Raw genomic sequence first — 25,259 nt, forward strand, 5'->3', positions numbered from 1 at the left:
AATCCGCACTGCTTCTCCCAGCCCTGACTCAATGAATTAGCTCTCTCCTTCTCCCTGACTTCCAGAGAGAACTGCTGTGTCTTTTGCAAAACTAATGGGAGAATTCAAGGTTAGCAAAGAAACACACAAACACGAATTCTGGAGGATACGTGCACCCTCTGTTTCTAGCAGCATTATCTGCATTAGCCAAATTATGGAAGCGGCCAAGCGGCCACGAATAGATGAATGGCTAAAGAAGATGTGGTATATATACAATGGAATATTACTCAGCCATAAAAAAGAAGGCAATCCTACCATTTGCAACAACACGGATGGAGCTAGAGAGTCGAGTGCTAAGCAAACAAAGTCAGAGAAAGACAAATATCACATGATTTCATCATACTTGGAATTTAAGAAACACAGCAAAGGAGAAAAGGAGCAAGAGAAAAAAAGAGAGAGGGACCCACCAAGAAAAAGACTCTTAACTATAGAGAACAAACCGATGGTTTCCAGAGGGGAGGTGGGTGGCGGGTTGGGGGAAGGTGGTGACGGGGATGCTGGAGGGCACCTGTCGTGATGAGCGCTAGAGTAATCTATAGAATTGCTGAATCACTACAGCGTACACCTGAAACTAACATAACACTTCACATTAACTCTACTGGGATCAAAATCAGAAACTTAATAAGGAATAAAGTAAAAAATAAAAACACATTCTTAATGAAACAAAGAAAAGAATTCTGGCTGAGGCTTCGCTGTACCTCACCAGAGCAACCCACAGAGGAATGGTGGTCTGTGTGGAGATGGGCAGGTCGAGGTGGGAACACTGCCCTTGGATTCTGCTGCGCCTGGATTGAGCTTAGCTGCTCTCTCCCCTCACACACACACATGCTCCCCTCAGAAGATGACCTGGGTGTTTGGGAGCAGAGAAGGCCTCTGCCCCAAGAGGAAAGAAGAAACAGAGGGAACTCTGTCTAAAGGGATCCTGAGAGGGGCGCCTGGGTGGCTCAGTCAGTTCAGCATCTGACTCTAGATTTCGGCTCAAGTCGTGATGTCAAGATCGTGGGATCAAGCCCCGCATCAGGCTCCACGCTGGGCATGGAGCCTGTTTAAGACTCTCTCTCTCTCTCTTTCTGCCCCTCTCCCAAAAAATAAATAAAGCGATCCTGAGAATAAGCCGGTCTCAGAAGAGTTTCATATCTGCCCCTAAGCTAGATCCCAGGTTCTCCCTGTAAGATAACCCAAGTCCCCAGAGGGAAAATTCTATTTTTTCCTCCCAGAACAGTGAGGATAATAATAATAATAATAATAATAATAATAATAATAATAAAACCCATAGGTCCTTCTGGAATCTGGGGTGTCCTGGGTAGGGCGTGGCTCTGGGGAAGTGAAGGCCTGGATTCTAGTCAGTGCTCTGTCACTTACGAGACCCTGCCCATATCACCTCAAGACCTCAGTCTCCACAATGGAAAGCGAGGAAATGGGGATGGGAGATCATCAGTTCTGACCTGCCTGCGATGTGACTTCATGGGGTTACAGACAATCTTGCATCACCACCCCTGCCCGCCCGTCCCCCCAGACACACACAGGCACACAGGCATCACTGTCAATCTGAGGTCCATGGTACCCCTGGGCATCTCTAATCATTTCAAAGGATACTGAGATAGTTTCAAAAGAAGAAATTGGTGTGAATTCACGTTAATTTTTAAATAGATAACATCCTATCCCATATTGTCTCCTGCCGCTGCTCCCTCCCCTGGGAAAGTATAAGTGAAGGTTTGGGCATCACTAACCTAATCAGAGGAAGTTCTGAGCTTCTTGAATTTCAACTAGGAGGGAGGGGTGGAGGCAAGGAGTGACGGTGGGAAGACAAGGATCCATCCCTGTGCCAACACTGTTCGGTTTTATCACACCTGCTTTGTAACATTGAACCCACGGCAGTGTGATCTGGCCCAGGCAATGCTCTATCGGGCCTCAGGGTGCTCGGGAGACTCGGAAACAGATGGATCAGCTAGAGAGCATCAGAATGAGGGCACATCACCCTAACACATATGCGTGTACCCACATGTGCACACACACGCTCCTCCAGCACCAGCATCAAACATCTGACTACACATCCCATGTCACCACCACTCTGACTCCACTGTTTCTCCACGCAGTCCAAGTTCAAGCCACACTGGATCGTTTCCATTTCTTTATACTTGTCCTGTTCCGTTCTACCACAGGGCCTTTGGACATGCTCTTCCCTCTCCTTGGAATCCTATCCCCTCTTTACCTGATTACCTTCCACTCATGCTTCAACCTGAGTTCAACCATCACTATCCTCCCCAACTATATCAATTCTGCCTGCCAGACATTCTTACTATTCTATATATCTTTTATTTGAAGTATTTATTATTGTTAAAATTTTCCACTTGTGTGTGCAATTTCTATTAAATCTCTCTTGGGCGGACAGAGTCTGCAGAAAGGAAAAGACCATTGCTGTTTAAGTACCTAGCACGGTGCTTGGCACCTAGTAGGGGCTCAAATACATGTGTAAATGAATGCTCGAATGTCACATCACAGGTCATAATGCCTGGCTGCATCTGCTATGATATTCATCATAGCAAAAATGACAAAAACCCCTATGATAAAAATATAATTATCCTAATAAAAATAAATTAACTACACATGTATTAATGTTAAAAATACCAGTGCCCTTATCAAGAATTAAGCAGGAGGGAAGTCACAAAGCATATACTCATGCAACAAGCCATTCTGAGTGCTTACTATGTGCAAGGTACAATGAGGGGGTAAACGTCTTTTAAAAAAAAGGGGGACGCCTGGGTGACTCCAGCACCTGTTGGAGGTTCTCCTGGGCTGGTGGTCCCTCCCTTGACTGCAATCCCCTTTGCAGGTGTTTCAGGGGACAGGTGCTCTATGTTATTTCTTTAGGCCACCTTTCCCTTTGTTCTTGCCTTCCAAATTTGATTACATAATCAAATGTAATGTTTTCCACATTGTTGGAAGTTACTAAGTTCTGAAGTTTCCTTGACATTTAATGCAACATCTGGAAGCAAAGGGGAAATAAATGCATGTTTGCCTGGGTAGCAGTGGACCTCGTGAGGGCCCCCCAAAGTCACAGCTGTGACACAGGACGAAAGAGCAAGTAGGAGGAGGGAAGTCTCCCGGAGAGAGGTGTGAAAAGCGCACCTCCACGCCGCTGAGAGTCCGGGACACCGGAGCACAGGCTACTGAATGCAAGGAACAAACGGCAAGAATTCGAAACCGCTCAACGGAGAAACTTCTTACGGAGGCAACATTTTATAGTGCTTAGGAACAAAGTCTCTGGTGCCAAGAGGTGTGGGTTCAAATCCTAACCCCGGCCCTTACAGGCTGTGTGGCCTTGGGCAAGCAGCTCAACCTCTCAGCCTCAACATCTCTCAAACAGAGCCAGTAACAGGACCAGCGCACAGAGCTGCCGGGAGGAGCTAAATGAGTGAGTATGTGTAACACTTTCAGGCAAGAACCTGTCGCATAAGGACCATATGAAGGTTTGTTAAAAACATAGGAAAACCAAAGACCTATATGAAAGTCATGCTCACCCGATTAGAAAAGAGATTCCAATTAAAGCAAGTTCATGTTTTAAACTATGTTTAAAACAGTTTAAGATACATTTAAAATGGTTTGAAATATTTGAAATAAAATATATAAATTTAAATTTTAAATTTAAATACATTTTAAGTACATACTAAATGTACTTTCTAAAGCATACATTAAATATATTTTTAAGCAAGTAAGGGCTTAAAAATAATCAATGTGAAGGTTTCCAAGTGGCAGACTAAGGGAAAAGCTTAAGGACAGTATGTGGGGGGCAGGGGGCAGAGAGTGGGAAGCATATGTTTCTCCCCCTAAGGAGGAAAAGGCACCCAGGAAAATCACACCTCCCCCAGGAAGCACACACTGGGGGAGAAAACTCCATATATAAGAAAGGCAGAGTCTGAATACAGAACAAACTAAAGCAGGGTGAGGCTGTACACAAATGGCGGAATATGAGAAAGGAGAATGCATTCGTCCCTGCTGCTCCGTGGGAATCAGCTCCTTTCCCCACCATCAGAGTGAAGTCCCAGGATGGCGCGCAAAGGGGGAGGGAAATAGACCAGAGGTAGGACCAGGAGGCTGTGCTGTGTGCCATGGCTGGCAATTCCTAACTGATTTTCTAGAAACCAGGCACATGGGACACTTTGATGAAATGTTTCAAAAATAAGTTTAAATCGAGACAGAAGCACTTCCTACCCACCCACCCACCCTCCTGCCAAAATATGCTCCCTCCAAGAAGACTACATTTTCGATCCAGTCCTTTGTCAACTTAAAGACAGCAAGGAAGACAAACTTTTCAAACTGAAAGCAACAAGTTTCAAGCAACTGGACCAGGATCACCCAGAATTCTGAGAACTGCTGCTCGTACAAGAAATGTTGCAATCCGAGCACAGGCTGGCCAAGAGGGAGGCGTTTTCAAGGACGTCCTACTGGGCAGGAGCACAGCAGGAGAGATGTGCGAGGCTGGATGTAACAGCCCCACACACTCCCTCCCCTCCCAGAGCAAGATGGGTTAAGCAGTTCAGGTGAACGTTTCATTGCTTGAACGTCCTTCCTGAATTCAAGGCTGTGTGTGCGCGCACCTGGGCATGGAGGTGGGAGGCATGCCAGTGAGTGTGTCCTTCTTCGGGTTTCTGTTTCCCAGAGCTACATGATCCAAACCTAGACCTGTGGGGAAGCCTTCCCTCAGACGTCCCTGAGGTCCACGAAGAATCAGTCACTGGTTTCTCTGTACTAATGAGCCACATGTAACCCCATGATGGCACATGTCACAAAGCGTGGTCACTGTGCGCTTTTGTATTTCTCTACCTCTTCTAATGGCTGGTGAGCCCTTGAGCGGAAAGCCTAACCATGGCACGCTCATCACCGAGTCCCGGGTACCTAGGCCATCTGCACAGCAAGTAGGACATAGCCAGAGCCGGAGAGACAGGACAGATGCACAGAGCCTCCCCTTGGAGACGGGCAGCCACGCACAGTTCAGTGTTTCCAGTCCAGACCTTGCCCCCAGCTGCATCCAACTACCTGCTGGGCACCTCCGGACGGTCTGCAAACATGTCGCACTCAACGAGGCCAACACTGGTCTCCCTGCCTCCAAGCCCACCCCATGCCTGGCCTCTAATGGGGCTGCAGATCTGATGGGACATCGCCTGCTTGAGGACTCTCCGTGCCACCTGCCCCCATTACCATTACCTCTAGGGTAAAGTCCAAGGTCTGAGGGCAGGCAGACACAGCCCCCCAACCCCTGCTATCGGCACTCCTGCTTCCTACTGTCCTCTGCTTTCCTCTCCCACTGCTCGCCTGGTCCTGCCACAGGCCCCAGGTGCCCAGGCTCACAGCGCTGTTCTCACCTCCATGCCTGGCTAACTTACAGCTCTTTCAAGACTGCATAAGACTCGTTTTGTCTTTTTTTTTTTTTTTAAAGATTTTATTTATTTATTCGACAGAGAGAGAGACAGCCAGCGAGAGAAGGAACACAAGCAGGGGGAATGGGAGAGGAAGAAGCAGGCTCACAGCAGAAGAGCCTAATGTGGGGCTTGATCCCATCACGCCGGGATCACGCCCTGAGCCGAAGGCAGACGCTTAACCCCTGTGCCACCCAGGCGCCCCTGTCTTTTTTCTGAATTGCCTCTAAACTCTCCTCCCACCCCAGCTGAGTTACAAACCCCGCTTCTCTTCTGCACGACGCCTTGTGCTAAACAGCAAACATGTTATGTTTATGATTGAATGAACTCCTCACGTGCACACGAGGCGCTGAACTCAGAGAAGCAACGTGCTCGATGCCACACGTATTCTAAGGGACAGAGCTTAGGGTCCAAGGCCAGGATGTGTCCTTCCAATTCAGTTCCCCTGCCTTAGACGGTAAGACTTTCTGTCACTCCACGCTCGAGACAGAAACTTCCTACATCGCATCTCCTGTCCATTGCTTCCGATCTCGTTACTAGATGAGCCGTGTGAAGGGCGGTGCAGGGCCCGAGGGGGAGGCCTGGTGGACTGCCTCTCCTTGCCTCCCTCTCCTGTATACCACAGCCGCTGCACTTCACGGGGCCAGAGGCCGGGGCCGGAAACCTGGTGGCCATGGGCTCCCACCCTCAGGCTACAGAATGGGGACTTGACCCCGGGAAGGAGCCTCAGACTGCCTCATGAAAGCCAGCCTGCGAGCCCACCAACAGGGGGAGAGGCTCACTTACCAGGACTTCCTGCCTCCACTCTCCTTGGAGGATGGCTTCCCTCACTCAGGGCTCAACTGCCACTAACTGCCCGCTGGTCAGGATTCCTGGCCTCTGATTGGGCCCTGTCCCTGCCAATCCCCTCGGAAACAGACCTGCTCCTCACCGAGTCCCTGCGGCGAGGCCTCGCTCGGCTGCCTTCTTCATTCATTCAGCGGAAGCCTGTGGACTCAGCTCTCGGGAGAACCTCTCCCTCTGGCCAGCACTACACCGGGCCTCCTGAGTCCCTGGCAAATCCTGTTCCACATTCTGTTCCGGGGTCCCTCTCCAGGCTGGGAGCTCTTGGAGAGCAGAGACTATATGCTACCCGTATTCTGATCCCCAAGGCTTAAGACAGGCCGGAGAGGGACAAATGAGTATTCAGGCTTTATCTCTTCCTCCCTGGATCATTCCAAAAGCCTCTCCTTGAGCCTTGCCACCCCCTAACTTACCTCTTCAAATCTATCCTCCAGCGGAAAAGAGCTCAGGCTTAAGACTCACAGGGGCATACAGCAGGTCGTATGATGCTGTTCCGGGGCAAGGTGAGGGCACTATGAGACAGCAACTGGAGATGAAGGTCGGGCCCACGGCCCAAGGGCTGCAGCTGAGGCTGGCGAGCCAGATCCAGGATGAGTCCAGAAGCCAGAATGGGCAAGGGGGCAGAGGATGGGGCTGGCCCTCAGACTACAGGACATGCAATCTCGGGAGATCCCAAAGGAAGGGTCCATGGGCTGCAGAACACCAAATATAGTCACAGGGACAATCTGCAGGGCCTGGCCTATGGCTTGGGGACCAGGCACAGGGCAGTGGGACTGATGCAGGAAACAAAGGAACCAAAGGGCAAAGGACAGGCCTGGGGCTTTTGTTAGATCTGTGTGACCGCACCCACTGTAAGAACAGTCTGCCAGGGGCAACCAACAAAGGCTCGGGTACCAATACGAGCCTTTTCCCCAGGGGCACTAGGGAGCCATGGAGGGCTTTTTAAATCAGGCAGGTGGCTGGGGCGCCTGGGTAGCACAGCCGTTAAGCGTCTGCCTTCGGCTCAGGGCGTGATCCCGGTGTTCTGGGATCGAGCCCCACATCAGGCTTCTCTGCTAGGAGCCTGCTTCTTCCTCTCCCACTCCCCCTGCTTGTGTTCCCTCTCTCGATGGCTGTCTCTATCAAATAAATAAATAAAATCTTTAAAAAAAATAAATAAATACAATAAAATAAATCAGGCAGGCAACAAAATCATTTCTGCGCCCCGGGGGAGAATGGATCCAGGAAGAAGAGGTTAGAAACTAGCCGAATGCTCTTAGCTCCATCCCGGGTTTCTCGAGCCCTCAGAAGGAGCCGCAGGCCAACTCTGCAAGCATCTGGGGGAGTGGCGGAGTCCTGGTTTGGAGACTGCATATATCCATAGATGTACGCGATGGTTTGTCAGAGCGTTTGCTCTCACCTTGAAATGTAAAGGTAAAATGGCACGTTCACAGCGACATCACTCACATTTATGTTCGAAGGCCACACATTTCTAATCCAGCCAGGGTCTCTCATCATTGGAATCTGCAAAGGAAAAACATGAGAAATTAACGAATGGAAACATTCTGGAATTGGGCAGTAGTCATGATTACACAACCTTGTGCATATACCAAACCGCACTGCACGGTACCCTTGAACACGGCGGATTTTACGGTACGTATTTATATCTCAAAGAAAAGAAATTAAGAAGAGGGCGTGCTGAGTTTTCTCTGGGCGTGTTTGCGGAGACTGAGAGGCCTGGGTTACGCGGGGCACATGATGAGGTCGTGAATCTCCACTTGTCTCCTTCCCAAAGTGCACACGGGGCAACGTGGAAAACCCTGGGATTTGGAGTCTGAAGTCGTGCCTTCCAGGGCTGCCTCTACGGTCTCAAGGCTTGTTTTCTGAGCTGTAAAATGGGTGTATCAGTAACCCCAGAGCTGACAGGTGTGCTGTGAACAGAGTCCATTTGGGCGGAAGGGCAAAGCCTAGCCCGAGGACGAGCTGGTCAGATGGCTGGCGTGGCACCACCCGAGCCAGGGGGCCTGCGCCGTCCGCTTTTCCTACAGGTGCCCCAGGTAGAGCCCCCAAAATGCCACTCCCGCACTGGTGGAGCCCGGCCGAGGGACACGCTGAGTTTTTGTAGGCCTTAAATTTTACTTAAGTTACACTCAAAAATATATATGCTCCAAGTTCAGCTACAGCAGCCCAGAATCAACAACCTTGGAAGCCCCTTATGCCTGTTTCCCTTGTCCTGTCACCCCTCACCGGTCACCCTACCTGCCACACAACGGGCACGCGTAGCTTTTCCAGCCCATGTTGCTGATTGGTCGATGTGTTACTTTATATCACGACTTATTGAGTTTCTCTCAGGGGTCGGATACTTAGGGGGGTAGTGGGAACGCACAGTAGGTGAAACGTAAATCTTGTCCTCGAGTCACTCACAGTCGCGCAGGGGTTGGGTAGGATGACAGACAAGTTTGTCATTTCCAGGGTGACCATCGAGACAGGCCCAGGGCCCCCTGGGAGCACAGGAAGGAGCCAACAGTCTTCCTGCAGGGAATACAAGGAATTCTGTGCCATCCATAGAAGGTGTCTGAGCTGCTTCTGAAGGATATGTGGGGCTCTCAGAGAAGAGAGGAGGGAGAAAGGCCTTTCCAAGCAGAGAGGAGAGTGTGTTCAAAGAAACAAAGCCTTCCCATGTATATTTGGAGACCAGCATGGAAGGGAACAGTGGGAGGGACCATTGGTAGGGCCATGGTCAGGAGATGGGGGTAAAGTGTGGCCATTTTCTTTTTCAGAAAAATGCCCTCCTCAAACAAGATCTTTTAGGAGGCCATATGTAAAGCGACAGAAGGGGAACTGCTACAGTCGCAGCAGGGAAGAGGCCCCGGGTCCTGGTCTTGGTTGCAGAACCCGGAGGCTCCAGAGAGCACAGTCTGAGAACAGCCACTGGGCACAATGGGAGATACACAGGAGTGGGATGAGCAGACTGTGTTCCACAGGAGCATTCTGTGGCTGGTATGGGGGCAGAGGAGTGAATTTAAAGGCTCTTCCAGCGAAGGATGGCCAGGAGGTGAGCCAAGGTGGAAACAGGGCGGGCTGCAGAGGAAGGGGAAGCTGAGGGCACCTCCTTGTGGTGGAATCACCTGGGGGTGGTGAGTGATTTGGACTGGCTGAGGGGTGAAGAGAGAGACGGGGAGGATGACTGAAGTCTGTGGCCGGGGTGACTAGGTGATGATGGTATCATGAACTACAGGAGGAAAACCGGAAGGATAAATTCTAGGAGGACTATTCTAGTATCCTGGAACCACATCTGGAGTAAGATGGCTAGAGTGTCCTACAACAGGCCCTGGAAAGACAGCAGATGTGAGTCAAGGGATCCCACCCAAGTCTGAACCTTTGTTGGGAAAGTGGGGCGAGAAGATCGGGTTCTTGGTCTATAAGCTGCTTGATATGGGCATTAACTCAGTCCTGGTTTCAACTCCATGATGCATTTGAAACACTTCTTAGAATCCAGTCACTGCTCCCGTTTCAGCTCCTGTGGAATATTACAGCATGCTGTAAAAAATCAAGCAGCTTGGATACAGGCGTTCTAGACCGTCCAACTCAAATTCCTCCTGGGGCACGAGCACGCGCTGGGTACAATGGTTGTACTCATCTCACACTCACGAGGCAGGCTAGGAAGGCCAGCGGCAGTTTGAATCCACAATACTTGCATTTGATTCCGATTAAAAATAAAGTTTCAAATCAAATACCAAACATATGTTATTGCCAGGGGAACTCTGAACCCTCCAAGAGTTTGGTTTGATTTCTGAGATTAAATATAAACACAAGAACACCGAAAATGGCGAACTTGTGTATTGCCACAAGAATTTCTCTCAAAATCAAGCAGAAAACATTCTCATTCCACCCCACAACGGTTTGTCTGTTGTCATTCAAAATTCTTAACAACAGAATTTGAAGCCCAGGTTCACACCAAGCAGGAAGCCGTCATGATGGACGCCGAAAATGAACTTGGGTTTGAACCCCCGTCCTCCCCCCGAGAGCTGTGCGGCCGAAAGCATGCAATTTTCCCTTTTAAGCCTCAGTATTCTCATCTACAAAGAGAGGAGAATAGTAAAATGATGACCCCCGGGCTGATGTAAGAATCAAGACATCATGGGGCGCCTGGGTGGCACAGCGGTTAAGCGTCTGCCTTCGGCTCAGGGCGTGATCCCAGCGTTCTGGGATCGAGCCCCACATCAGGCTCCTCCGCTATGAGCCTGCTTCTTCCTCTCCCACTCCCCCTGCTTGTGTTCCCTCTCTCGCTGGCTGTCTCTATCTCTGTCGAATAAATAAATAAAATCTTTAAAAAAAAAAAAAAGAATCAAGACATCATGTCATGTAAGGGCATTAGCGTAGAGCCCTCGTGAAGTGAAAGGGGTTAGTGCCTTCTAAGAAGAGACAGCAGAGAGATGTCTCTCATCTCTCTGCCGTGTGAGCACACATCCAGTCGGTGGCTGTCGACAAGCCAAGAAATGGGCTCCCAACATAACCCGACCACGTTGGCACCCCGATCTTGGACATCCAGCCTCCAGAGCTTTGAGAAATAAACGTCTGTCGTTTAACGCACCCAGCCTATTTTTGTTCCAGCAGCCTGAGCCGACGGACAAAGCTCCTGTTATGTGTCGAACCGTCTCTTGTCCATGGTTATATGCAGTAAAGGATACGTAGATGACTGACTGACATATAGGTAGACAAAGAGATATTTAAAAAATGGGAAAATGCTTGGGGAATGAACATAGTAAATGTGGATGGATGAACAGACAGAAGATAGGGAGACACTTTCCTGCTGTCTTTTCATTTTATGCTGGGTTGTTTTGCTTGCTCACTGGACCACGCTGATGGGTACGGAGTAAAGAGCACTTGAAAGAGAACCACAAAGACAGGTCGTGGTCTGGCCGGGGCCTCTGCCACTTAGAAGTGGGATCCTGTGGGAAGTTTCCTCTTCTAAAGAGCCAACATGGGGACGCCTGGGTGGCTCGGTCGGTTGAAAGTCCAACTCTTGGCTTCCACTCAGGTCATGATCTCAGGTCAGGAGATCGAGTCCCACATCAGGCTCTGCACTCAGCGTGGAGTCTGCTTCAGATCCTCTCTCCTTCTTCCTCGCCCACTCCCTCCAGCTCACACTCTCTTTCTCTCTCTCAAATAAATAAATAAAATCTTTAAAAGAAAGAAAGCGAGCAGGAGAGCACCGACACAGGGCTACGTCCCCCGGGGCCGCTAGGAGAGTCTCCTGAGAGGTGTACCTGGAGGTGACCAGCACGTACTATGTACTCAGTGACGCTGAATTTGAACCTCAGTTGCGTCTTTATGAAGATCGAGATCCAGGTCCCTGGCTCACTGCCCCACCCCTAGCCCACCACTTGCTGGAGTTCCCACGTATGGGACCCAGGTCCAAGTTCAACTTCAGCTCCTTGTGACCCCAGAGGGCTTGCTGCACTTACACCGGTGGACAAACCTGTGGACAGTACGTTCCTAAGCACAGAGGGGAAAGGGGGGAGTCTTCAGACAGAAACGCTTCCCGATTACCAGGCGCAGAGTCCCCAGCGATGGTCCCGGCTGCTCCCAGTTTACACACGGGGCACACTGAAGTTCATCTGTGAGCTTATTTTGGGGTAGAGAATAACATTTTCACCCTGAAATGGTTCTCTCAAAGTGAGTTTGCTTTACCAGGGAGGGGCAGGCAGGGGAATCCACAGCCCACCTTACAGCTGGAGTCTTAAGGGTGCTGAGTTCCATGTATAAAGCCTACTTTTACGGGAAAAGTCATTCAAACTCCCACTGTTTCCAGGAACACACGGGCCCCGTCCGGGGTACGATGGAAGGACGATTGCTCTGGGGAGTGGGCAATTCCAGCTGTAATTCTGTTTCTCACTTGCAGGGAGAGGTCGGGGAGGCTTGGGCGAGATACTTCCCTTCTCTGGGTCTCAGTTTTTCCAGCAGTCAAAAGATGGAACTAGTGACTCCTACAGTCTTTTTTACCCCCAAAACTCTGTAAGTCCAAATGTGCATGCCCTCCTACATCATGATTCCAGTGACAAATTCCTCTTTCTTTTCTCGGTCCGTCTGACTTGAAGTAAAAGGTGGTTTGTTCTGGTTGGGGGCGGTGAATGGGGTGAAGTGGATGATGCTACAGGTGGGGCTGAAATTAGACCAAGTCGGGCCCTCACCTGGGCCCCGTGAGTGTTCCCCAGACCCCCCAGAAGTGGTAAGAGCGTCTATAGTCAAGGGAATTGGATCTCAGCCCTGGATATAATATTTAATAATGCTTGGTGTTGAGAAGGTCATTTCGTGTCTTTGAAATTCCTTTCCTGCAATTACAAAATGAGGGAAAGAATACTTCCTCCACCTTCAAAGTAGCAAGGGCATGTCAAGTGCTTCCAAAGTCCCAGCTCTCTGACCCACTCCCTGAGCTCATGGGATTACACCGGGCCCGCCTGGATAATCCAGGATAATCTCCCTATTTTAAGGTCAGTGATGAGTAACCGTAATTCCATCTGCAACCTTAGTTTTTTCTCCATGTAATTAAAATATTCACAGTTCCAAGGATCAGGACATGAATGTCTTGGAGGGACCACTACTATCCTGCCTGGCGCGGCCTCCTAATGGGATCGCACGCACCCCCGTTTGCCATCCTGCAGTTCAATCTCCATGTTGCAACCACATAACCTGATTGTGTCACTTAAAGTCATGCAGGTAAACATATAAAACGTATACAATGGTTTAAGCACTTCCTTAACTTGGTGGACAAAGTTCCCACCGCTTGTCCAGTGTCATCTCCCACCTGCTCCTGTGATCTCTCTGACCCAGTCACACTGGCCTTTTAACTCCTCTTATTCAATCTACTCCCTCCAGCCACAGGGCCTTTGCACGTGCCATTTCCTCTGCCTGAGACACATTTTAGCTGGTTAGCTACTACTCATTGACAGTCCAGACGACAGCCAAGTGTCACCTCCTCTGAGAGGCTGACCCCGGCCTCCTCGACTTGATCACATCATAACTGCACCCCCTCACAGCACCCTTATCACTCCTCCATAGCATTTAACACAATTTGCAAAGTTACGTTTGTTTGCCTAACTACTCAGCTAATGACAGCTTCCTCCATTAGGGACAGTGCCTGTGGTCCTTATCATTGTATCCCCAGCGGTGCCTGGCACATAGTAGTTAGCTAGTCAATAAATACTTGCTGAACGGAAGAATAAAAGTGTGATTTTCTCCAGAGACACATAAGGACACCAGAACTCAGAAGGTCGAGGGACTTAGCCAAGATCACAGAGCTAACAATCGGGGATACATGACCTGGGATATGACCCAGGTTTGACTGACTTCAAAGCCACGGCATCACTGCATCCACATTTCAGGGCTGGTGTGGACGGAGGCTATGCACGGCCTGATTTTTGTGCTCTTCCTAAGGGAAAGAGGAAGGCGGTGTTGGTCCCTGGGGCTCTCTGGTGGCTTCATGTCTTGGACCACTAAGGGGAAGCTTTCACCTGTTCCTGGCACGTCCTCCTGGCCATGTGTGTGAGAGCTGAGCTCCCCAGGCCTCACCACTGACCAGCAGTGGCTGCCCCATCCAAGGGCCCAGTGTTCACCCAGACATTTGACACAGAAATGCACCTGTCCCTGGAGGGTTCTCAGCCCCTGGGGGCTTGGGCAGAGGAAACTGCATGGATTACAGGCCTGCAATGGGGAGCCGGAGGCTCAGAGGACCAGGACTGTGGGATCCCAGCTGAGTGACCATGACCAGTTGGCCCCTTCCACTGGCCTCAGTATCCCCGTGTGTACAACGAGGGGGCTGGAGTGGACAGAATATGTCCCCTTCCCGCTCTGACATTCTGTGTTCTCCTGGGTATCCACGGTATGGTCTGTGACTCCAGACTTCGAACACACCCTGTGCGGGGTCCTGAAAAAGGGACCCGATTTAACTTCCCGGATAGAAATCCCTCCCCAGAAAGAAGTGATCCCGGCACAGGCTCTTCCCCAAGCCTCGCCTTCCATCACACCCCTTAGAAAGCTGCGCGAAGAAGACGGCAGGCACACTGCCCAGCTCTGCGAAGGACACGGCCCTCCCTGCTGCCACGGCCTCGGGCCCAGATGCCACCCCCAGGAGGGTGCTCAGTAAGGAAGGCTCCAGCCTCTCGTGTGCGTGTGCACGCTCGTGTGTACATCACATTGCAGATGGCCTCGGATTCTTGCTGCCCCTCCCACCGAGAGGCCAATCCAGCAGCCCCGCCCCTCCATCTGGGCTGGCCCAGCTGCGTTGCGTGCTAATAACACGCAGGACGAGGGACGCTTTGCATCTCCTGGGGCTGGGTCCTATGAAACCCTCCCGTGTCCCCCTCGAGCTCCTGCAGTGCTCTTTCTGGGGGATGCGGCTGCCACGTAAAAGGTTAGCCTGCCTGAGATGCCGCGGCCGAGAGGCTCTGCCCGGCTGCTCGTCTGCAGTCCCGCTGAGCCGGGCCTTCCAGCCACGCGAGGGAAGCCACTGTCACCCTTCCCGACCAGGCCACACACCAGTCAGGCTCCACTGGCTCAGCTCAATAGCGCACAGGAGCCAAAGAATCCTCCAAGCAAGCCCTGCCCTAATCCTGACCCATGAAATCACGCGCTCTAAGAAAGGAGTTGTCTTAAGGCATTAGGCTTTGAGGCAGCCTGGTTTGGAGGAATAAATTGCCAGAACAGGGCACGTGCCTGGGGGGGGGGGCTGCAGGGGGTCTGGCTTGCACTTCTCTGGGTGTTTATGTATAAAATTGCGTCTGCGTATCTGTGGCCAGTGAGGGATTGGGCCTGTTTCTGCAAGTGTGTCTATGTGTGTGTCTGTGCTTATTACACAGTTTGTGTTTCTGTGTGTTTGATGTGTGGCTGTGCGTGGGTGTGTGGCTGTGTGTTTATGAGGTGGACTCCTCCGTGTGAAATCTAATCCCATTGTTTAAGTGCGTCCTTCTTGTTTATGAAAAGAACCCACACAGACCATAAATGTATGCATACGTGTGTCTATGGAAGGATAGGATTGATTGGAGAACAAGAAAGGAGGCTCTCATTAGAGGATTCTAATGGGAAATTTAACTTAAATTAAATTAATATAGGCAATCATTGAGCACCACTGTTTACCTGGCACAACACCAGGAGTTAGGCATCCAGACGCGAGGAATAGCTGGGACAACACACTGGGTAGGGCCAGGAGGACAGGAAGACCCCAGGGAGGGTCAGGCCAAGGTTAGATCCCAGGATTCTCAGGGCAATCATGCAAGGCTCCTCGAGCCCCCAAAGCCCTGGCCTCCAAGCCTCATCGATCGGTCACTCTGAGTCTGTGAGTGGGAAGCTCAGGGCCATGCCATCCCCCAGCCGGCAGCAGTCCCCGAGGGCTTCTCAGGGACCGGTAGTGAGTGTTGTACAAAACCAGCTCCATGGTGGAGAGACAGACCTGGAAACATTAGAGAAAATAGGGATAAAGATGATTTTCCTTCAGAACTCCTCAGTACCCTTACGACATCCCCATACATCACCGGTGCCCACGAGAGAATATAGAATGTAACACTTCCCCAAACCGCATAATCTTGAAACCCCCTTTTCACTGCACAGATGGTTGGTTTTTGTAAGTCAGGTCACTTATTTTGGAGAAATGATGCTACAGAAATAACAGGTGTTCTGTCCAACCCGAGGGTCATTTGCCCGCCCTTCCCAACGCCATCAACCCCCCCACCCCCGGCCAGTGGAGGCTGTGGCAGCAGCTTCCAGAAATGCAAGTCTGAATGGGGAGACTCATAGGAGGAGCAAGGGGAGGGCCGGGGAGCAGGGGGTAGATAAAATAAACAGCAAACCAGGAGCGAACGTTTCTGAACTCAGGCCAGAGCAAGGGAGGCTGGCCCGGCCCACCAGCTAACCCCCCAGCACTTTTTTAACTTTCATGCCCTTCAAGTTTTTCAGCTGTAAAGTGGGGATCAGAATATATTGTAATTATGAGGAAGAAATATGGATGAAGTTAAACCACTTGGCACAGAAACCGTTATATATTATGCATTCAATAAATGCCGTATTTTATTATTATTATCATTACTACAACGTATAAGCGAATAGTGTAACTAAAGGTCTGAGGCAGTTACTCATTCTTTTTGACAGTCCACTGTGCGCCACCTGGGCCAGGTGCTGTGGACCAACCTGAATGTAGAGAAACCAGTGAGGGAGGGATCAGTCGAGTCCGCTCCCACATTAAGGAAGCACCGGCTACATGCCATGCCCCGTGCTAAGTACTGAGCTCATCACCGGAGCAGTTACAGAAATGACTAAGACCTGATCGCCTGAGTTATTCATAGTCCGGCAGGAAAAACAGGTGCAGAAACGCGTCTGAATAATCCAACCTAATGGCCCCTATTGTGGAGGGAGAAACCGAGGGCTGCGGTAGCCCCGAGGGAGGAAAATCTCCTGGGGAAGGATGAGGGAGGGTCAGGAGAGTCACTGCAGAAGAGCTGGGTGTGATGATCAAGCAGGGATTTGCGGGGCCGACGAGGGCGGGTGTGGCGAGCGGAAACAAAGGCGCAGGCACCACGGGCACACGAATACGGGCGTTGTCAGCCAGCAGACAAGAACACACAGTGAGCGTGGAGAGCGGAGCTAAGAACAGCAAGGACTCTGGAATTCAGGAAGAGGAGCTGAGGACTGAGACGGAAGGAATCAGGGTGTCACTGAGGCGTTTTCCTGAAGTGACCGTGTGAGACCCGCCGAGGCTACTGAGGATCGGTCCGGACGCCCAGGAATGCGCAGCGGCTCTGAGAGCGGGGAGTCTGCCCCTAAGGACAGCCACCCTGGGTGCGTGTCCACCTCCTGCCGAGCGTCGTGCGGGGCGTGCACCTGCGTGTCTCTGGAAGCCTCACCAGCTCCCTGTAAGACAGTCTCATCAGCATCAACCTAGAAATGAAGAAGCTGAGGGTCCAACCGGCTTTCTGTGACCTGCCCAAGGTCACACGCGGTGGCAGTGGCCCAGGCATGAATGAACACAAGTCTGTCCAACCGCTAAGCCTCTGCCCTTTGCTCCCCACCGAGTGCCTCCAGAGGGGCAGGGGGGCTGCTGCAGGCCCATGGGGAGGGCACGAAGGGGCAGCAGTGGGCCAGGCCAGAGAGAGCACACAACGGGACAGAGGTCAGGAGGAGAGGCTGGGAAGGCCACACAAGCGGGGAGAGACCCCTGTGGGCACTGTGCCACCTGATGGGTCAAGCCTAAAGGGACCCTCTGATGCAGCGCCGTGTTTCTGCCCTTGGGCTGATGCTGGGGGCCACACTTGGGGGAGAATGAATTGAATAGCAGGTGACTGTGAGCTCTAGACACCAAGCCCCCAGCACCCAAGTCACACCTGACACATGGTGACCCTTAGAAGCTACTTAGAAGGACGTCGACCTGTGCATCGAGGTGACGGCCAGCAGCCACACCTTCGGCCCCTTCAGCGTGGAATAAGGACACACACCTGCTGTGTGCCAGGAGCGCCCACACTCAATCCCTATGGCTCTTCTCTCCTCTCTGTGAGCATTACCGTCCTCGGTTGTACTGGACACACTGAGTTTCAGAAAGGTGGCATAGTTTTCCCCAAGGCCACACAGCTGACGTGTTCTTTCCACCCTAAACCCTCATTCGGCTGGCCAACTCCTACTCACCCGGCGTCTCCTCCCTGACGCCCGGCCACCTCCCGCGGGTGCGACCAATCACGTCCTCATCAGCATCTTACAGCACCTTGTTCACACCTCAGGGCTGGCACTGGTCACACCACCTGGCCGACCTGTCCCCCACCAGACTAGGGGATCCCCCAAGAGCAGCCACCAGCCTTATTCTTCCTGCTCTCTAGAGCCCGGCACACCGTGGCCGCTCGGTGACCAGTAGCTGAACGACAGGTGCATGAGTGAGAGACCGGGGAGTAACGAGACTGCCTCGTGGTCCGCCAGCAGGTGGGCTGCACGAAGAGCTTACAGACCATAAACCTGCAGTTTCTCACCGTGTCTGCGAGGGGCCACCTGAGGGCTCTGCATTTCACACGAGTCAGAGCTTGAGGAGAAGGTAAGAGGCAGCACCAGGAAGTGGCGCGAAGGTCTGGGCCGTTTCCTGCCTATGCTGCCATCTTTCTCCTGAACACCCTCCAGGGACTCCAGACCCCCTTACGTCAGGAAGGTGGCTGAGCCTGCGGTGTGGCCCAACCCTGACAGGACTTCCCCAAAGGCTTGGAAGCCACGTGAGCCATGAAGTCAAACCTTACGTCACACCAAGTAGAACTTGGTAGAATAACTACATACAATGACTTTGGTCTCAGCAAGAAAGTTCTCCCTAAAAAGGTCTTCACATGGACGCATTTTTAAAAAGAGATACAGACAACACAATATTTTGCATGTACACAAGGGTTCGGGGGTGCCCGAGGACCACCTACTCATGAGTGTGATTTAAAGGAGCCCAGAGGGGGCGCCTGGGTGGCACAGTGGTTAAGCGTCTGCCTTCGGCTCAGGGCGTGATCCCGGCGTTACGGGATCAAGCCCCACATCAGGCTCCTCCGCTATGAGCCTGCTTCTTCCTCTCCCACTCCCCCTGCTTGTGTTCCCTCTCTCGCTGTCTCTATCTCTGTCGAATAAATAAATAAAATCTTTAAAAAAAATAAAATAAAAAAAATAATAAAGGAGCCCAGAGGGGCGCCTGGGGGGCTCCGTCGGTGAAGCGTCTGCCTTCAGCTCAGGTCGTGATCCCAGGGTCCCAGGATCGAGCCCCGTGTCGGGCTCCCTGCTCAGCGGGGAGTCTGCTTCTTCCTCTCCCTCTGCTCCTCCTCTCTCTCTCTCAAATAAATAAATAAAATCTTTAAAAAAAATTAAAAATTAAAAATAAAGGAGGCTCAGAGTGTGTGGGGAGAGTATGAACTTGGGCCGTGGACCCGAGCAATGGCCTCGGGCACGTAGTTGACGCTCCAAAAGTGGCAGCTCGTTGACAGCAGTTAGGACAAAGCCCTGCTCACAAGATGTGCAAAGGCTTGACCGTGTCCGGAATAGCACAGGTTTCCAGGGAGAAGGATCCTCATAATCAAGGTTTATTCCCTTTAAAAGGAGCCAGCAGCCATCCCGCTGAAGAGCACCAAGCATTTCGGAACAAGAGGGGAGAGGAATTCTGCGCACGGTCCCAACTTTGGATGGAGAGCATCGGGCACGTGGAGAGCTGAGCCTCGAGCGTGAATATCAGCCCCAAAGTGGGTGGGTTTTGCTGCGGAAACAACTACCTAGAACTTGAGGAAACTGCTGCCTCTGGAGAGAACTGATCCACTCGATTGTGTTCTCACATTTCTCAGAAGAGGAGGGTGTCCGGGAGCCAGTCACAGCGGCCCGGATTCTAGAAGGGACTTTTAAATAAAGAACTGAGGAAGCCCCTGCCCTTGAGTACATCCAGTCCCTTCTACGAAAGCATCTGGTCTCCTGAGAGCTGCCGTGACGCTGGAGCCTGGCCAGGTTGGAGATCAGGCAGCAAATAAGAGGCAGTGACCTCAGAGGAATCAGGACTCGGCAGGACACAGCGTGCCCCCACTCCTCCAGGCTCACCCCAATGCCCCGGAGCTCAGCTGACCAGGCCACGGCCAGCCACGGCCCCACAGACTCAGGGCCGTAGGGCGGGGCACGAGAGGGACAAGTTCTCTGTTGTTTGGAAGAAAATGACACCGTGGTCAGTGCTGAACCCGGTGACACCCTCTGACCACCACCAGCCTGCCTTCAGCCAGCCGGACAGCAAGCAAAGCCAGGAGCTCCTGGGTTGGCGAATCACCCAGCGCTGAGGGAAGCCTGACAAGCCGGGCCTGCCCTCTCATCCCACTGCCTCGTGGTGTGAGGCGGGGCTCGCTCCTGGCCTGGTGAGAGGCGCCTGGGTACCCAGGTCTGCCGGTGCCCACAGCCAGCAAGGCCGACCTGATTAAGAGTGAGTCAGGTTTTCAGCCACCACGGCATCCAACCGAACCCTTCTCTACTCACCCCACCCCTGACCAGTGGCCTTTCCTCATCCCCAGGCCTCAGCAGGCAAGGGAGGAAACAGCCGGTCGCCAAGGTTGAGCAAACACAGCTTGCCGGTACTGGGAAGGCAGGATGAATTCCTGAGTCTTGATACACAGACTCACGCAGGCTGCGGGCTTTCCAGCCAAAGCTGGGAGAAGCAGGACCCAGAGCCTGCACTGGCCCAGAATGGTGAGGGGGTGCCCCCGCCTGCCCCCTGCGTCAGCCACAGGCCTCCAGGGGCTGCTCCAGCCTGGCGGGCGCTCAGAGCTCAGAGCTGCTGCAAACACACGAGCTGGGCGAGCCTTCTGGAAGAGGCAGGAGGCTGGCCTCCAGTTTCAGCACTGCCTGTTTGAATGACGGCACTGCGTAAAAACAAAGAGGAAATAAGCCAGAGCTCCACAGAAATGGGCTTCATCCTTCTCGGGGTCCTAGGGGCTTCTGCGGCTGTTCCCACGAGCCGCAGCTCCATTCTCCGGAGCAAACACCTTCTGTGGGCCAGAGGCTGGAGATGCTGACCTGGAGAACCCCGGGAAAGGGAGCGCAGTGTGGCAGGAGAACAGGGAGGGTGGCCCAGAGGAGCACATCTGAGCTCAGTCGTGAAGGCGAATCAGGATTCTGGAGGCTTCCCAGGGAAGGCAGCCACATCGCTGGAGAGGGGGCACCAGGGTGTCCAAGCTCAGAGCAGCAGCTGCTGGAGGCCTGTGACCCGAGGCAGGGCCCAGAAGAGGCACCCTCGGGCCACTCTGGGCTAACGGTGGTGTGGCTAAAGCCAGAAGCCGGGCTTGGTCCTCCTTCTCCCTCCTTTGGCCGGAAAGCCTCTGGCCTGTTGGAGACTGCATATTGCGACTTAGAAATTCAGCCTGCGTCCCAGCACGAGGCACGGAGCGAAGCACTCTGGCTGTTGATCACAGCCTGCCTCTCCATACAGCACCGGTTTTCCCATTTCTACTGGACCAATCCAACCACAAATGCTCTTGCTTTGCTTTGTTTTTGCCGCATTTCCAAGACGCTCTCGTGACCTGGCCCCCCTGCCTGCCCGTTCGCCTTTCCAGCAATCTCCTCTAGAGAGTCATCTGCTCTCATTCCTTCTATTCCACTCTCCTCGCTCCCTCTCGAACCCCCTCAGTCAGGGGTCTGCCCCCAGCCCTGCCACCCCACCAGAACGGTCCCCAGCAACGTCACCAACAGCATCCATGTTGCTCGATCCAGTAGGAAACCCTCGGCCCGCGACCTTGCTTTCGATCCATCAACAACGCTGACACAACCTCTCACTCCGTCTTTCTTGAAGTACTTTCTTCACCTGGCTTCCAGGACATCGGACTCTCTGGGTTTCTGTACTTCTCCACCTATGGGGAGTCCTTGGCAACCTATCCAGTGTCTTGGCTTTACATACCCTCCCAAGCATACACTCCCACGTGTATGATTTCTCTCCGAACTCCAGACTCATACACCCCACGGCCTACCTGACATCTCCATTTATGGTATCTGGCAGGTGTCTCAAACTCAGTAAGCGCAAACCTCGGCTGACCCCCATACCGTTCTACCTGCAGGGTCCCCCCGACCTTGGTTGTTGGTAACTATATCCTCCCAGACGCTCAGGCCAAAAACCTAGGGACAAACTTATTCCTTCCCTCACACCAACACCTAATTCCTCAGGAAATCCTGATGGCTCCGTCTTCAAGACATGTCCAGAATCTGGCCACTTATCACCACCTCCCCAGCTCTCACCTTAGGCTGACCCCCTTCTCTTCTTCTGGTTTACTGCCGTTTACTCCCAACTGGACTCCCTGCTTCTCGTCTTATAACCTACTCTCCACAGGGCAGCCGAAGAGCTCAGAAAACATCGCTGCTTGGCCCACACTCTGCAAGGGCTCAAAGTATAAGCCAAAGTCCTCACAATGGCTTGCAGAGCCCTAGACACTCCCTCCACCCCCATCTTCATCCCCTGCTACCCTCCCCTGGTGCTCCTTCCAGCCACACCATTTCTCCTTGCTAGTCCTCAAATGCTCCCCCTCAGGGTCCTTGCACTGGTTGGTTATTCGCTCTACCTGGAACACCTTTGGCCAAAATCAAATGACCAGCTTCTCAACGCCTTCAAACCTTTGCTCAGATAATATCTTCTTACCAAGGCCATTCCTGACCACGATCTGCCCTCCCACTTCAGAACCCCTGAGCCTTGTACCCAGTTTCATTGCACTTTTAACCTCAACACATTATGTAACTGACATATTTATTAGACTTCCTATTGATGGACTGTCCAGAATGTGAACCCCAGGAGGGCAGGGTTTAATTTTTCTTTGTTTTGTTTTGGCCAGATTTATCCACTGATGCATCCCAAGTTTCTAGCCCTTACTTGCCATATAATAGGCTCTCCATAAATACTGAGCAACTGAATTGAATGAACTTCAGCCTCATGACTGCCTTGCATGGTGGTTTCAGGTTTCTTATTTCATGGGCAGAAACACCAAACAATGAAAGTCCATGGTGTGATACACACACTCGCTGGTGTGGAAGTTCAGAGGACCCGGAGATGGCTGTGGTCAGAGGGGCTCGAGGACCTTCACAAAGACAGAGAGCTGAGCTCAGCAACAAGGGGAGAATGACCTCAGGGAGAATGGGAGCTGTCATGGGGCGCTGTCTCTGAAACCTCACGTAAACCCCTCACGTAGGCTCATGGGAGGACAACGGAGGGTCTGACTTGGAAACATCACTTAACCATAATTTCTTCACCCGTTCACTGAGTGGCTCATTGTAGACAATCTACAAAGTCTTTTCTGCTTCAAGGATTCTATAATTCTCTGTCCTAAAATGGCGAATTCATTCAATGCTAGGTGTTGGGCACGCAGAAATTTAAAAACTATATGGCCCTTGCCTCCAAGAATTCGCAATCTATTATGAGAGCTGGGCATGAGTTCCTCGGACAACCTTGAGAAGGAGATACGGCAAAGAGGAGGAAACAGGCTCAGAGAGGTGCTAAGGACCAAACACAACCCCTGCCTCGGGGAGCTCCCGTCCAGGGAGGGCGCCAAGGCGAACGAGAGGCCGGGTTCTCACGACCTCTCACGCTCCGAATCGCCTCTGAGTCAGCCAGGGACGCTTGTCGAGAATGCAGATTCCAGGGCACCTGGGTGGCTCAGTCGGTTAAGTGTCTGGCTTTTGTTTTCAGCTCAGGTCATGACCTCAGGGTCATGGGATCGAGCCCCATGTTGAACTCCTCACTTAGTGCGGAGTCTGCTTGAGGTTCTCTCCCTCTGCCCCTCCCCCTGCTCTCTCTCTCTCTCAAACAAATAAATAAAATCTTTAAAAAAATGCAAATTCCAGTTTGATAGTCTTGGGTGGGGTCTGGAAGTCTGCATCTCTGTTTAGCTCCCAGGTGATGCTGACGCAGACGCCGGTCTGAGGACCACGCTTCGGCAAGCACAGACTATAGGTTCAAACCAGCCCAGAGCGCTGACCAGATCATTCCGCAGAGAGCCCGTCTCACAATTAGATTATTCTAGAATCTCTAGATCAGTGCTTCCCAAACCTGACTGCTCATCCGTCAGATGGGCAACGTGTTAAACGTGACCAAGGCTCAATGCTAGAAATTTTATTTCATAGGAATGGGATCTGGAATTCTGTAATCTTGTTTGTTTGTTTTTTAAACAAATTGCTCAGGGATTCTGGCGCACAGCCCTTTTGGAAGATGACTCCCTCCCTACCCGGCCTTCCTTAGACCCCCAGGACAGGCTCTCCACGTTCTCTACTTCTCTGACTCTCTAGCTCCACCTACTGTTCCCATCTTGACTTGATCCACAACTGGACACTAGGCCTGAGAAAGCCTCTGGGGTTTGATTTGAAGTGTATAAGGAAGGCTGGCCCCTAACCCAAAATAAGACTTCTCAAAATAAAGTAAAGTAGAGTAGAGTAAAATAAACTATAAATAAGACTTCTCTCGCACGTTAGCCAGACTCGATGCCTTAAATTTCTCAGGCTACAATATAATCCCAAGACCTCAAGGGCAGAGCCGGAATCCTATGTCTATGTATCACGGGGCTTCACAAAGAGTACAGAATACGCACCAAGTCAGTGGTGGTGGAATCTAAATGAAAACTTTGAGCTAAGCATTGCCCTTTCCCCTATTTTTATCAAAGGAAAACATCTGGAGGAGAGCAATTTAAACCAGTTGTCCTGTGGTTTTCCTCTGGGACACAAACTGGGCAACACCTGAGCGCCATGTGCCTTGGGGGGAGGACAGGTGGGAATGTGGGAGAAGGAAAGCGACAGGGAGGCCCCTGCAGAGCGCTGGCTGTGCTCCAAGAGCTGTCCGCTAAGCACTTGACAAACATTAGGACTCGGGATCGAAGCCTAAGCCTGCCTGCTGATCAGAATCGAAGGGGGAGCTCACTAACATTACTTGGTCCCAGGCCCCACCGGACCCTATGAGTCAGAATCCCTAGGGGCAGAACTCAGGAGCTCTTCAAAGCTCCCCGGGGATTAGGGAAGCCCGGCATTGCCCTCCCAGCAGGCCACTCAGGTACAGAGGGGCTTACTAAGTCACATCCCGCAGCCAGTAGGCGCCAGAGCAAAGGCAAGGAGAAGGAACTGGGACCCAACTTTCCAGTGGCATTTTCACAGGAAGTAAAAATATTCAAAATCCCGGGGGGCGTAAGAGCTGACTTTTTGCTTCGAATATGCCAGTGTTTCCTTGGGATACACAGCGAAGCAACGTTCCCATTTAGGGCATGTTCGCCATGTGGGCTTGACCCTGTTTGCTCCAAATGAGTCACTCTTACTGTTGGGAAGCCGGGGACACTGACAACCTGTAAGACAGTGGCAGCCACCACCAGGATTCCCAGGGAACAATGCTGGTATGGAAAATACATTTTCTTTTCCATAGGTTAGTTAGGGTGGCAAATCGGGGGAATATCACACACACACACACACACACACACACACACACGGATGTGTAATGGTTTC

General features: G+C 51.9%; 1 protein-coding gene across 3 annotated transcripts in view; it reads right to left on the minus strand.

Annotated features, from left to right (window-relative positions):
* Positions 1-25,259, minus strand: part of LPIN1 (lipin 1) — a 130,321-nt gene that overhangs the window by 88,945 nt on the left and 16,117 nt on the right. For all 3 annotated transcript variants that reach the window (XM_045775972.2, XM_045775971.2, XM_045775970.2), the window contains exon 2: positions 7,746-7,802. In XM_045775972.2, coding sequence (XP_045631928.1) covers positions 7,746-7,802 — 57 coding nt within the window. The remainder of the gene's footprint in view (positions 1-7,745; positions 7,803-25,259) is intronic.

Source organism: Ursus americanus, chromosome 7, assembly GCF_024610735.1.
Source record: "Ursus americanus isolate L20-20 chromosome 7, mUrsAme1.1.p, whole genome shotgun sequence".
Classification (NCBI taxonomy): domain Eukaryota; kingdom Metazoa; phylum Chordata; class Mammalia; order Carnivora; family Ursidae; genus Ursus; species Ursus americanus.